The following is a 12,850-nucleotide window of genomic DNA, read 5'->3' as shown; positions in this document are numbered from 1 at the left end:
GAGGTCTGTGTGGAGGGGAGGGGAGGTCTCCCCAGAACTGGTCCTGCCCAGCTTCTCCTCTGCTTCACAATGCAAGGGATGGGCCCTCCTCCGCTCCTCACTGCCACCTGGAGACATGGGTCCTGCGTGGTCCAGTCCGAGCAGGGGGACATCAAACACAGAGGTGTGGGGACTCGGACTCAGCAGGGCCCCAGGTCCGTGCCAGGCGTCCAGCTGCAGACCATGCCCCGAGGGGGCTCCGTGGGGCCCCGGGTCCATGCTGCGTCGATCCAGAATCCTTAACTCCAGACAGAACCCGTCCTAAGACCAGCAGTCCATGGCCACGCCCAGTGCTTGCCAGAGGGAGGAGGCCGGAGCCCGGGGCCACCACCATCACTGAGTCCCAGGCATGAGGGGTTGAGACCTGTCACGGGGAAGCAGTAGACGGGCTGACCAGCCAAGCCAGCTTCGGCCACAAGCTGAGGGGAGGGGTGGGGGGCGCTCAGGAAAAGGTGACGTGGGCACCTGTAGTGTCCTAAATCGGGGGCATCGGTTCCACGTGGATGTATGCTCATGTTCCAGGGACTTTTCTTAGATTCTCCCCCGTAAGCCTGTGTGCTGTGTGTCACACGAGTCTTCCTGATGTCGGGGCTGGGGGTGGAGACAAGGACCATCCCCGGCTTTGGCGCGCGAGCTGTGGGCGCCCACAGGCTTGCCGCCTACCCACCCTTCGCCCCGAGTGGCCGTCCCCCCACCCCCGTCCCCCGCACAGGCCTCTGCTCCCCCATCCCGCGGTCGGACGGAGGCGGGGAGCCCGGCCAGGCCAGCACTGGGGAGCTCAGGCCCCGCCGTGTCGCCGCTGACCGGTGCCCCGGGCGGAGGGTGAGCGACCCCACCCAGACTGGCTGCGGGGGCCCTTCCTGGAAAAAGCCCCAGGCCTGCTTCCTGTTTAAGGAGCAACTGAAAGCTCTCTGCGGAAGTGCGGCCGCCCACCCGCCCTGCAGGCCCCCACAGTGGGCCCCGGAGCATGTGGGGTGGCCAGCCCACCCCCGGCCACGTGGCACGCACACACAGCCGCACCCGGGCCGGCCCGACACGACTCCACGCAAAAGCATTCTGCCCCTCGGCCTCTGCCTTGAAGCTCCTGCCATCCCTGACCTGGCTCGGCGGGCACCGTGATGTGTGTGCGTGTGCGTGGGAGGTTGTGTGCATGGCTGTGTGCATGCATGAGTGTGCGCGCACGTGTGCGTGGGGTGTGTGCATGTGGGGGGTGTGCGTGGGGGTGTGGGTGCACGTGTGCGCTAATGACTATGTGCGCACGTGCGTGTGTGCATGAGTGTGTATGCACGTGTGCGTGGGGTATGCATGGCTGTGCGCGTGCACATGCGTGGGTGTGTGCATGGCTGCACGTGTGCATGGAGGGTGTGTGTGGCTGTGTGCGCATGCACGTGCGTGGGTGTGCATGGCTGTGTGTGCATGTGTGTGTGGGGTGCATGGGTGTGCGTGTGTGGGGGGGGTGTGCATGAGTGTGTGCATGGGGTGTGCATGGGTGTGGGTGTACGTGTGCACGGGGTGTGCACGTGTGCGTGCATGGCTCGCACACACTGCGTACGTGCATGAGTGTGCACGCGTGTGCATGAGTGCACAGTGTGGGTGTGAATGTGTGTGCGTAGCAGTGTGCATAGCTGTGTGTGCATGCACGTGCGTGAGGGTGTGCACGTGTGGGGGTGTACATGGCTGTGTGTGCATGTTGTGTGTGGGGGTGCATGGATGTGCGTGCGTGTGGGGTGTATGTGCATGAGTGTGTGCATGGGGTGTGCATGGGTGTGTGGGTGTATGTGTGCATGGGGTATGAACGTGTGCGTGCATGGTTTGCGTGCACTGCGCATGTGCATAAGCGCGCGTGTGCATGAGTGCACGTTGTGGGTGTGAATAATTGTGCTTAGGGGTGTGCATGGCTCTGTGCACACACGTGCGTGGGTGTGTGCACGTGTGGGTATGTGGATGTACATGGCTGTGTGTGCACGCACTTGTGTGGGGGTGTGCACGTGGGGGGTGTGGGTGTACATGGCTGTGTGCACACGTGCGTCTGTGTGTGCACGTGTGCGTGGGGGTGTGCGTGCGTGCACACGTGCATGGGGGTGTACCTGCACGTGCGTGTGTGTGGGTGTGTGCATGGCTGTGTGCATGCACGTGTGCGTGGGAGGTGCGCACGCCCATGGAGGAGGTGTGCACTGGTACAGGCGAGGGCTGCGGGAGGTTCTAAATGACCAGGCCCACGTTCACAACCCAGGACTTGTCGTTTCCTTATATTTGACACGGTGGTTTGTGAAAACTCGGCCTCTGAAGGCGTCATGAGTTGACGCGCAGTCTGACCTGGGTCCCCAAGCGGCAGGTGTGAGGGGAGGGTGGGGCCGGGCCGCCGTCACGGCCGCCGCCCACGATGGGCCAGCACAGAAATCTTCCCTCCGCTACAGCTCTGTCCTGTGATTTGTTTCAGGAAGGGTCCGGGGCAGCGGTGGAGCCCGGGGTCAGGGGAGAAGAGGGGGGTTCACTGGGGAGCAGGGGTGCGTCTGCAACGTGCAGGATGCCCGTGTGTGTGGCAGGGGTGACGCCCCATCTCTGTTTGGCGATGGGGTGGGGGAGGCATCGCTGGCCGGGGATTCAGCCCTGGGCTGCTGAAGTCCTGTCCTGCCCCTGCTCCGGTTTCCGGGGGACCCCTGCCGGTTCGATGGCGGGACAGTGAGCGACTTCCACCGGCTGTGCCTTCTCGGGCCTTCGGGCTGGGGGGCAGGTGTGAGGAGGCACAGGCTGGGCGGGGCAGGCCGTGTGGCCCCCCTCGGGCTTCCCCCCCCCCCACCCCAGGCACAGGCTTCCCCTTCCAGGGCCACCTTCTGGCTCAGCCTTAGTGCTTGGTATTGGCACGAGGTCGCCCCACGCGCAGGGCCGCCCCCCGTTCTCCCGGTCGGGAGCCGGCCCCGGCCTGAGCAGAGCGTGTGCGCATCCCGTGTAAGCGGCCTGCGGCCCTCATCACCGCCCCCCTTCCCACGCAGGACCTACCTGGAGGAGGAGCTCACCAAGGCCCGGAAGAAGCCCAGCCTCCGGAAGGACATGTACCAGAAGATGATCGAGGTGGACCCCGAGGCCCCGACCGAGGAGGAGAAAGCCCAGCGGGCTGTGACCAAGCCTCGGTACATGCAGTGGAGGGAGACCATCAGTTCCACCGCCACCCTCGGCTTCAGGATCGAGGGCATCAAGGTGAGGCCCGCCAGGTGCCTCGGGAAGGAAGGGACAGAGGCTCCCATATCCGCCCCGGGGGTGGCGGCGGCCCGCAGGGCCTTCCGAGGCCGCGAGCCTCCTTCCTCACAGGCCCAGCGTGTTTGGGGAAATCCGCCTGCTCCTCATTCAGGGCCGGGGCCCCGGAGCAGGGTGGCTTCTAGCCGGCCCCAGGGTCAGCCCTCTGCCGAGGACCCTACGCTTAATCCTGACCGTGCCCAGCCCTGACCGGGAGCCCACCTAGGAGCCCGCGTGCCAGTGCAGGGGCCGCTCACTCTGCCCGTGGCCTGAGAGCTGGGGATGGGCCACGAGATGCAGGGGTGGGGACGTGCCGGCTGCGGTGACCCTCCCTCTGCCCCGGCAGCCGGACCAAACGCCCCTCCTCCGCGTCCCCGAGTGTCCCCGGCCTGGATCTGATGAGCAGGTGCGGGCTCGCACTTCACCCCGGGGAGCGGCCTGCGAGGTGCCGGCCGGCCGGGCAGACAGCGGTCCCTGCGGCCTTCCTGGGTTTCTGTCCTCTGCCTGCTCCGGGCCGTCACCGAACAGCCCTAGCGTCTGGGTTTGGGCAGAGGGTGGCCCTCCGGGCATCCGCCCCTCCCCAGCACTGCTTTGTGAGCTCTGGGCTGAGAAAGCCATGTGTCCCTCCCCTGTCATCTGAAACGAGTTTTTCTTCCTTTTTTGCATCCAGCCCTCATCCGGGTTGCAAGTTTCATGCTTCCCTCTCATAATGCTCTTTTTCCTTCATGTCTCCGAAAGAGTCCGCTTTCCCCTTACCTCTCCCTCTCAGGCTGGGTGCCCCAGCCTCCGTTCGTTGTCCGGCTGCAGGAACAGCCAGCAGGCCGTCTCCCCTCCCCTGCTCTGGGCAAACGCCCCGCGACGAGCCCCTGTGGGCAAGTTCCCCCTCCGCCCCAGGGTCCGTCCTCAAGAGGCAGCCACACTGCGTTACCTCGTCTCCGGCCTGGTGACGCACAGACCCAAGTCTGGGGGCTCCTCGTGGAGCCCTGCTTCCTCACCCTTTGTCCTTAACTAAGAACAGATCTCGGGGCGCCTGGGTGGCTCGGTCGGTTAAGCATCTGACTTCAGCTCAGGTCATGATCTCACGGTCCGTGAGTTCGAGCCCCGCATCGGGCTCTGGGCTGACAGCTCAGAGCCTGGAGCCTGCTTCGGATTCTTTGCCTCCCTCTCTCTCTCTCTGCCTCTCCCCAACTCATGCTCTCTCTCTTGAAAATAAATAAAACTTGAAAAAAAAAATCAAAAAAAAAGAACAGATGTCCTCCTGGGGGAGCTAAGCTCCATGTGCTTTCCGGGAACAGCCTGGAACAGACACAGCGCCAGGCTAAGAAGATGAGTAGTCTCTTGCACCAGGCGGGCCAGGGAGCAGAGATCGGCAGGCAGTGACATCTTGGCTATGTTCAGGGAACATACGGCAAATGAACCTCACTGAACTTGCGGTGGGAGCACCTCTCTTCTGTCTGGCGAGGGAGGTCGCCCCCAGATGGCAGGGACCCGTGGGGCACTCACGGGGGTTCCCAGGGCCAGGCCCCGAGGGAAGCCGAGACATATGTGTCTCCTCCAGTCCTGCTGCCCGCAGCCCCCTCCTCCAGTCCTGGCCCGCACCCCCCAGGCCTTCCCTGACCGCCTTCCTCTGCCTGGCACACTGAGGCCACCCTCCTTGTTCTCAGTCGGGGCTCAGGACAGGCTCCACGGTGCCGCCCGACCACGCCCTGTGCCTGGCGGTGCAGACGCGGGTCTCCTCGGACTGCCCGCGGGCACCGTGGTGCCTCCACTGCCCCCGAGAGCTGCTGGCGGGCGGGGTCCGTGCCTGACCCCTCCGGGGCGCGTATCGTTCTCAGAAAGAAGACGGCTCCGTGAACCGAGACTTCAAGAAGACCAAAACGAGGGAGCAGGTCACCGAGGCCTTCAGAGAGTTCACTAAAGGAAACCACAACATCCTGGTGAGTCAGGGCGCCCCCCGGAAGGGGCCGGCCGCGCAGGGACACCTGTGCCCTGCAGACATTCTTGTCCAGCCCGGGACCACGCTGGGCCACGCTGCCCGCGTGGAAAACGCCGGCCCCAAAAGATGAAGCGGGAGTTGGTGGCCAGCCTCCAACTGGATATGTGGGGACACTCGGTGGGCTTGCCTTGCCTCTCCCTGGCCGCCTGCTTCTCCGCACTGAGGACGGTTCCCTCGGTGGATTTCTGTAGCCTCGCTGCCCGTCGAGAATGGTGTGCTCATCAGATCCGCAGGCAGCCCTCTGGGGTGGGTAGGCTCTTGGTGCCACTTTCCAGGTGAGACACTGAGGGGTCAAGGACACAGCAGGGACAGAGCCGGACCTCACACGCAGGCCTCCCGGGCCTCTCCCAGGCGCTGAGGCCTCCTGAGGGAAGTGCCTGGGGCGGGGGTCAGAGCCTCTCCGAGCCCGGGGCTGTGAGTGTCACAAGTTGGTGACAAAGTGACTTCACGTTTGCCACTGCAACGGTAGACAGGCTGGACAGACGCCTGACCTGTGGGGTCAGGACCTTGAGGGCCCCCCCACCCCCAGGCGGAGGTAGGGTGTGCTGAGCCTCTAGGTCCCTAGGGAAAGGCACCCTGGGACGGACCCAGGGACCCTGGGGACACGGGTCCTGGAGCCCCCGGGAAAGGCGCCTTGCGAACAGCCTCCCGGCGTGTGGAGCAGGGAAGGGTGGACCCGGACTGCCTTTTCTCTGGGCAGACTCCTCGCTGGCCCTGAGTCTCCCTCCCTCCTTTTCAGGCTGGGCTGGGCTTCCCTTAGCCCCCAGCAAGGAGGCTTTGGTCGTGGGGCGCGCACCCGAGTTCTCCATAGCCCAAGCCCTCTGCTTTCCGGTCACCTGCTTCTTAGCCGGGCCCGCCACGGAGTTCGCACACCCGTGCCTGCACGGGCCTGTTCGAGGTGCTGAGCCCCAGGCCACCGTGCTGCCGCGGGATGGTGTCGAGCGACCCCGGGGCCCCTGGGGACGGCAGGCACCCCCAGAGCCGGCACAGCTCACCCCTGGTCCGCGGAGAGGCCTCTGGAGAGATGCTGGCGGCTCCCTCGCTTACTCTGCCCGTCGCAAGGTCAGGGGCACGGAGGTTTGTGTTCCGGAGGCCACCGTGGCAACGGGCCCGCTCCGCTGCTATCCCCGCACTTGCGCCGGCGTCCCAGAACCCCCGCCCCCTCGGGGGGAGCCCCGAGGGGCTGCCCTCCGGCGCCTCCCGCTCTCGAAGGAGGGCAGGTGCGCACAGCCCCGTCTGGGCCTCTCCGCTCCTTCGTGTCGAGAGGAGGCGGTTGGAATACATGCCCAGGGTGTAGCCTCCCTTCCGCTCTGACACCTGAAGAGTCTGGGCCACACGGGGCTTAAAGACTACCTCGCCCCCCACGCGTTTACAGCTCTGGTCTTTTTCTGTTCCCAGATCGCCTACCGGGACCGGCTGAAGGACATTCGGGCCACCCTGGAAGTTTCTCCCTTCTTCAAATGCCACGAGGTACATACTGGGCTTTTGTCCTCTTGGGGCAGAGAGCCACGCTCTGTGTGGTCAGCCGTGACCCTCGGGCCTGCTGGCCTCCCACGCCGGTAGACCTGCCTGTTCTGGAAGCCGGAGCGGCGTTTTTAGCATGGTGCAGCCGGGGGGCAGACCCCTCCGATCAGGTCCCCGCCCCCTGCAAGCCTGAAGCTCTGTCCCGAAGGCAGCCCCTCTCGAGGTCTTGTGTGGAGGGAGCCTCAGCCCGAGCCCTGCCCACAGAGAGGACTGGGGGTCCAGCGTGAGGAACGGGAGACAGGTGGTCCCGGGGCTCCGGGCAGAGGGAGTGCCCCGAAAGGGAGGTGGGCCAGGCCCTGCTGAACCTCACAGCATCTTTGTGCGGGTGACCTGGCTGGCCCTTCCTCCAGGCAGGCAGCCCAGCTTGCCCTTGGATTTTCTCCCCGACTTGCCCCTCGGCCCAGGGGCACCTGTCCCACCACACGTGGTGGCTCTGACCCCAGGACCGCCCGTGAGGAGGGACTGGGGTGCCCAGAGGGCAGACTGGGTGGTCTCTGCCCTGAGCAGTGGCGCCCAGGTTTCTCAGGACGTTCTTTCCTCGGTCACCTCCGTGGGGCCCAGGGTGTGCAGGCCCAGGGTGTGTTCTCAGCTTGATAAAAGGTCTTGGTGCAGCCTGCTGGAGCCTCCCTTCCCCCCCAGCCTCCTTGCTCCAGAGGACGGGGCTATGATCCTGCAGGCCGAGCCCGGAAGGGCTGGGGGCCTCGAGCCCCGGGACCTGCCGCACCGGGCGGAAGGACCCCATCACCCCCGTCAGCACCCAGGCTTTGCTGTTATTTCTGGAAAGTTGGTTTTGCCCTACTCTTTCTGGAGTCTCTCGCTCAAGAAGCTTCAGGCCTAGAAAGAGGCCAGATTAGCTGGGGCTTCTGGTATTTTCCGCCCGGGCGGAGGGAGCCCCTGTGTGGGCTCCGTGTTTCCCAGGGGTAATTTCCAGGGTCTTTCCTGTCCTGCCCGGGATGTCTGCCCAGGGTCCTGCTGCTGGAACGAGGCCGGTCTGGGCCTCGCTGCCACCCCCCTGGGGTGCCGTGTGCGCATTTGGGGAGGTCCTTTCCTCTGCCCACGGGTACAGTGTGGGCTCCTGGACAGGAGAAGTCAGGGTGGAGTGTGGTGGGGGGAAGGGGGGGGAGGGGAGGAGGGTGGAGGGAGAGGCCCTGAGGTTCAGCCATGGCCTGAACTAGAGGACAGCGTGCAGCCGCAGCTGGCGGCCAGGGGTCTGCCAGGGAGGTCAAGCCTCCCTCCCCGAAGGCAGCTGCTGCCCTGGTGGCCGGTGTCCTCTGTCCCCTGGGTGGCCACCCTGGGACGGGCCTCCCCCACCCCCCACCCCCCGGCAGTCCCCCTCCTCAGCTGCCCCCTCCCCTCCAGGTCATCGGCAGCTCTCTTCTCTTCATCCACGACCAGAAGGAGCAGGCCAAGGTGTGGATGATCGACTTTGGGAAAACCACGCCCCTGCCCGAGGGCCAGACCCTGCAGCACAACGTCCCCTGGCAGGAGGGCAACCGGGAGGACGGCTACCTCTCGGGCCTGAACAACCTCATCGACATCCTGACGGAGATGTGCCAGGGCGCCCCGCTGGCCTGAGAGACGGCCCGCCTCGCCGCCCCCCCTCCTCCCTGCCGCCCCCTTCCTTTCTCCTTCTGAATTTCCCCTTGGTGCCGCCCCAGAGCCGACCCTCCCGAACTGCACTATGAGACACTTTGTAAGAGACCAGGTGGAGATCGGAGAGGAGAGGAGAGGAGAGCTTGCCGGGCTCCCACTTCTCTTTATAAACAGGATCTGCTGGCAGAAGGGGTGGGGGGGGCGGGGAGCCAGGCTCAGGTGGCAGGGAGGTCCCCAACGCAGGAGCCGGCCCCAGCCTTCCAGTGGGGGCCTGCTGCCCCCTGGTGGCCGCCACCGAGCTCAGCCTGTCTTGGCCCCATCCTTCCGGCCTGGAGCATCTCCGGGTTGGGGCACAAAGCCACTGGCAAGTTCACGTTGGCCACGAGTAAAGCATTCTCCGCCTAGCGGCCCAGGGGCTCCCACAGACGTGTGGTGGCCTGCTAAAGCAGGGACCCCACCCAGCTGGCAGTGAGACCCTCCAGCTGGGGGCCGGACCCAGGAGCCAGGAGAATGCTGGAGTCCACTGGCTGTGCTCTCTGACCTCGACCTTCCCGGGAGGGGGCAGGCGGGAGCCCCCCTCTTCCATCTGATTATCACCCAGGAATTCAGAGGGACGCTCTGCAAACCTGACCTTGGGGGAGGCCCCGCCCCCACCCCCACCCCCAGAACCACCTGTGCCTCCGGCTGCCAACCTGGTTGGGACCAGGTCCGCGGCCCTGGGTGGGGCAGCCCGGGGCACAGCCAGCCCCCGGAGGAAGATCGGTTGTCTCACGTCCCTTCACCCCCACCCCCCACATCCCTGGGCTTGTTTCACGAGGTCAAGTCCCCAGCACGTTCGGGGGGCAGCGCTGGGCAGGGATGAAGCAGATTTCTGGCCTTCCTGGCTTCATTTTTCTCCCCGGAAGTAACTCTTCCCGCCCAAAGGGCTTGGACCCACATTCCCCGGATGCGGTGTGGGCAGCTCCCAGGGCGGGTGGTGGGTGCCGGGTGTGTGTGAGGAGGGGTGCTCCCGGCAGGGGGAAGAGTCCTGGGGCCTCTAAGTTGCTCGAAGATGACGGGGGAACCAAGTAGGCCGTGTTCTCATTTTAAAGCAAGGCAAGTCTATATTATGGGGAAGAATGTGAAACCAGCATGACTTTTTAAGAACAAACCTCTCAGCTCCGTGGCCCTTTGGGGCTGTTAGAGGCGCACGGGTGCCCAGAGCCGAGCTCTGACGGGGTAGCGATCCGCAGACAGCCGCGTCGGGGACATGGTGGAGGTCCGTGTACCCCGGAGCGTGAGCCCAGAGGGGCCGATCCAAGAGGCAGGGTTTCCGGGGCTCCCCCCTCCCTTCCCCCCCATCGCCCCGGGGACTCTGGGAGACCTCCGACCCCAGCACATGACCCCATCATTTCCCCTTTCGTGCTGGGTGAGTGACAGTCGGTGGGGGCGGAGGGTGGGACGCATGAGGCTATCTGAGTACAGATTTTAGAAAAGGAAATCAGTCTGAAACTTCCTGGCTCTGGTTCAAAACAGTGGGGAGCTTGTGTGGGGGGCTCTCGCCAAAGGTCACACCCCGTCCCGGCCGAGCGCGAGAGACCTCGTGACAGCATGTGACCCTGTAAAGGCGGGAGCACCAAAGCCAGCGCTGGGTGGCTCAGGAGGGACCGGGGCATCGGCAGTCCGCGGGGAGGGGACGTTGCTCAGTCGGATGTCCCGATTCCACGGCCGTGGGTGGACCACAGGTCACCCTCACTCCATCGACGAAGGAAATTTGCTAAAGCAAATGAACGCTCTGAACAAAAAAGTGCAGGGGACCAGCTTGATCTCCTAAGAGAACACATTTTCCAAGCACTTTAAACAGGCACCCGTTGTCTGCAGACAGCGTGCTAAAAAAAAAGGCAAAGCGACATGTTTATTAGAGGAGGTCCGTGGGGCCTCTTCCTGGCGACCGGTTGCTTGGGGTGACATTCTGTCCGCGAAGGTGGTATAAAGTGTCATGTTTTTCTTAGGGGTTGGGGGGGGTTGTATTTACTCGCTAGCTCTCCTCTCCCGCACCTGCTCTCGCAACCTTCCCTCCCCTCTTCCCTGTCCCCTCCCCCCCCATCCTGGAGGGCTAGGTGGATCCCGAACCAGAACCCTTCCGAGCGAGGGACTCCTCGGGCTGCAGGTGCCGGGACGGCGGGACAAGCCACGTCCTTTCCCGCCCCGTCCTTGCCGGGCCCCCCCGGTGGGGGGGGGGGGGGGGTTCCTCGGTGGTCAGCGTGCTTAGCGTTCAAGGAAAGTTTCTCAACTGCTTGCCCGAAGACTTGCCTTTAGCGCCATGTAAGAAGTTTTTAAGTTATATTTATTTTTTTTCTGGTTTTTTAATTGCACAAAACACTAAGACTGGGAGGCTGGGGATTCTGTGTGTCCTTAAAAGCTGTGCCTTCTTTCTGAATTCCCTTTCCCACTTGGCAGAAAGAGCCTGGACACAGCCCTGCCCCCCCTCCCCGCCCCCCTGCCCCCCCCCCCCCCCCCACGGACTCTTGCCTCTGTGAGCTGTATCTAGCTTTGAGTTTCTCCTGCATCCCGTCCACCCCCGTGTGTATACAACCCAAGCCCCTGGCTCGGGAAGAGGCCCTCTGCTGTTGCCTTTCCTCCGGAGGACAGGACCCCCCCCCCAGAGGGCTCCCCCTCTCTCTTGCACCCCTTTTGCCGCGACACCTTGGAGGAAACTGAACTGTTACAGACCCCCCCCCCCCGCCCCCTGCACAGTGCCTGTCGAACAGACTGCAATGCTCTGTACCTTCCCGAATAAAGGCCCTGGAGACCACCGTGCCGTCTGCAGTGTGGTCCTTCCGCCTCGGGGTGGGTGGTCCTGGCGCTCTTTGGGAACCGGGGGGTTGCGCTGGGACTGCGGGGGTCCCCGGGGTGGGGGTCAGGTTGGATAATGTTTCGATCTGCAAAGGACTGAAGACACCCTTCAAAACTAGGCACTTCAGAGCCGCCTGGGGGGCTCTCAGTCGGTGAAGCGTCCGACTTCGGCTCAGGTCATGATCTCACCGTTTGTGGGTTCGAGCCCCGCATCGGGGCTCTGTGCTGACAGCTCGGAGCCTGGAGCCTGCTTCTGATTCTGTCTCTCTCTCTCAAAAATAAACAAACATTTAAAAATTAAAAAAAAACACCAAGCCTTTCAACCTTCTCCACAAAATGTTTACGTAGCAGTCCAGGAGTGTAGACCAGCCACAAAGTGCTTGTCCCTCACCCCTGGGTCTGGGGCAGCTCCGTGAGGTCCCCACGTATGGAGCGCAGCTCTGTGCAAGGTCGGGTGCGGGCTGCTCGCCTCTGTGCCCCCCATTTGCCCCCAGACGCCTCCACAAACAGGGCTCTGTGGTCTCCGTTTTAGAGACGGGGAAGTTGAGGCTTGGATCCATTGTGATCTGGGAAATAAATGGGGAGCAGAGATTTGGAGAGCAGGCTTTGCCCGGTTTCAGATCCAGTGTGGTCCTCCTCCTCCCCAGGGAGCACCTGTGGGCGGAGGGCCTTGTCCTGTCTTCCCGGGGTCCCCGGCCGGAAGCAGGGGGCCTGGCGCTTCCTGGCCTCGGCACCCCCGCTTCCGCAGGCTGGGGCTGCGCCGTCTCCCAGAACGTCAGGCTGCTTCCCGGAGAGTCTGAACAGAACCGCCAGCCAAGTTGGCTCCAGGGTCGGCCCCTCGGAAAGGTGTGTGGACGCTGGGTGAAGGCGAGGCTCCCCCAGGCCCTGTCTCGCAGCCACCGTCCTACCCACACCGCCTCCGTGTTCGCGGCCACCGACCGGGTTTAGGGTTAGGACTTAGGCTCTGTCCGCTCCATTGGGATGTCACCTCGAAGGCGGGGGCTTGACCCTGTTCATTGCTGTTTCCTCACCCCCTAGCGGTGCCAGGCACGTGACAGGTGCCTAGCGGACGTGTGCCGACGGTCCCCGAGCGCCCTCGGTGACCACGGCCGTCGGGTGCACGAACGCTCGTCCTCAGGCAGGAGAATGACTCACGGGTGGCGTGGGCTCCCTGGCCCCGGGGTCCTGCGCCCTCTGCGGCCGTCCCTCCTCCAATCACAGCCCTTTGTGCTGCAGTGGCTGCAAAGCCTAAAATACTATCTGTCCCTTTACAGAAAAGTCCGCCAGTCCCTGCCTCAAAGGAACAGGGGCCACTGAGGAAGAGTTACCACCTGCCAGGCACCATGCAGGGTGGTTGACGACTAAGTAGGACAATCCTTACGAAAACCCTGCGGGATGAGCTCCGTTCACCCCCATTTTGTACCTGAGAACGCAGGGGCGCAGAGGGGGTGAGCGACTTATTCAAGATCGCGCAGCTGGTAAGCAACTCGGACCCCGGCTTTGAACCACAGCTCAAGCTATTTCCGTGACGCTGCGCGACTCAGTCTACCTTCCGAGCCGGGGGGGGGGGGGGGGGGGGGGGGTTCGCTGGGCATGCGGCTATGTCACAGAATTTGGGGGGCGGCCTGG

General features: G+C 64.1%; 1 protein-coding gene across 1 annotated transcript in view; it reads left to right on the top strand.

Moving 5' to 3' along the window:
* Positions 1-11,181, top strand: part of ITPKB (inositol-trisphosphate 3-kinase B) — a 90,227-nt gene extending 79,046 nt beyond the window's left edge. The window contains exons 5-8 of the mRNA XM_043568650.1: positions 3,033-3,237; positions 5,109-5,210; positions 6,668-6,739; positions 8,153-11,181. Of these exons, the coding sequence (XP_043424585.1) occupies positions 3,033-3,237; positions 5,109-5,210; positions 6,668-6,739; positions 8,153-8,368 (595 nt within the window). The 3' untranslated portion in view covers positions 8,369-11,181. The remainder of the gene's footprint in view (positions 1-3,032; positions 3,238-5,108; positions 5,211-6,667; positions 6,740-8,152) is intronic.
* Positions 11,182-12,850: the final 1,669 nt, after the last annotated feature.

The sequence above is a fragment of the Prionailurus bengalensis genome, chromosome E4, assembly GCF_016509475.1.
Source record: "Prionailurus bengalensis isolate Pbe53 chromosome E4, Fcat_Pben_1.1_paternal_pri, whole genome shotgun sequence".
In the NCBI taxonomy this organism is placed as follows: Eukaryota; Metazoa; Chordata; class Mammalia; order Carnivora; family Felidae; genus Prionailurus; species Prionailurus bengalensis.
This window is presented reverse-complemented; position numbering and strand designations above follow the sequence as displayed.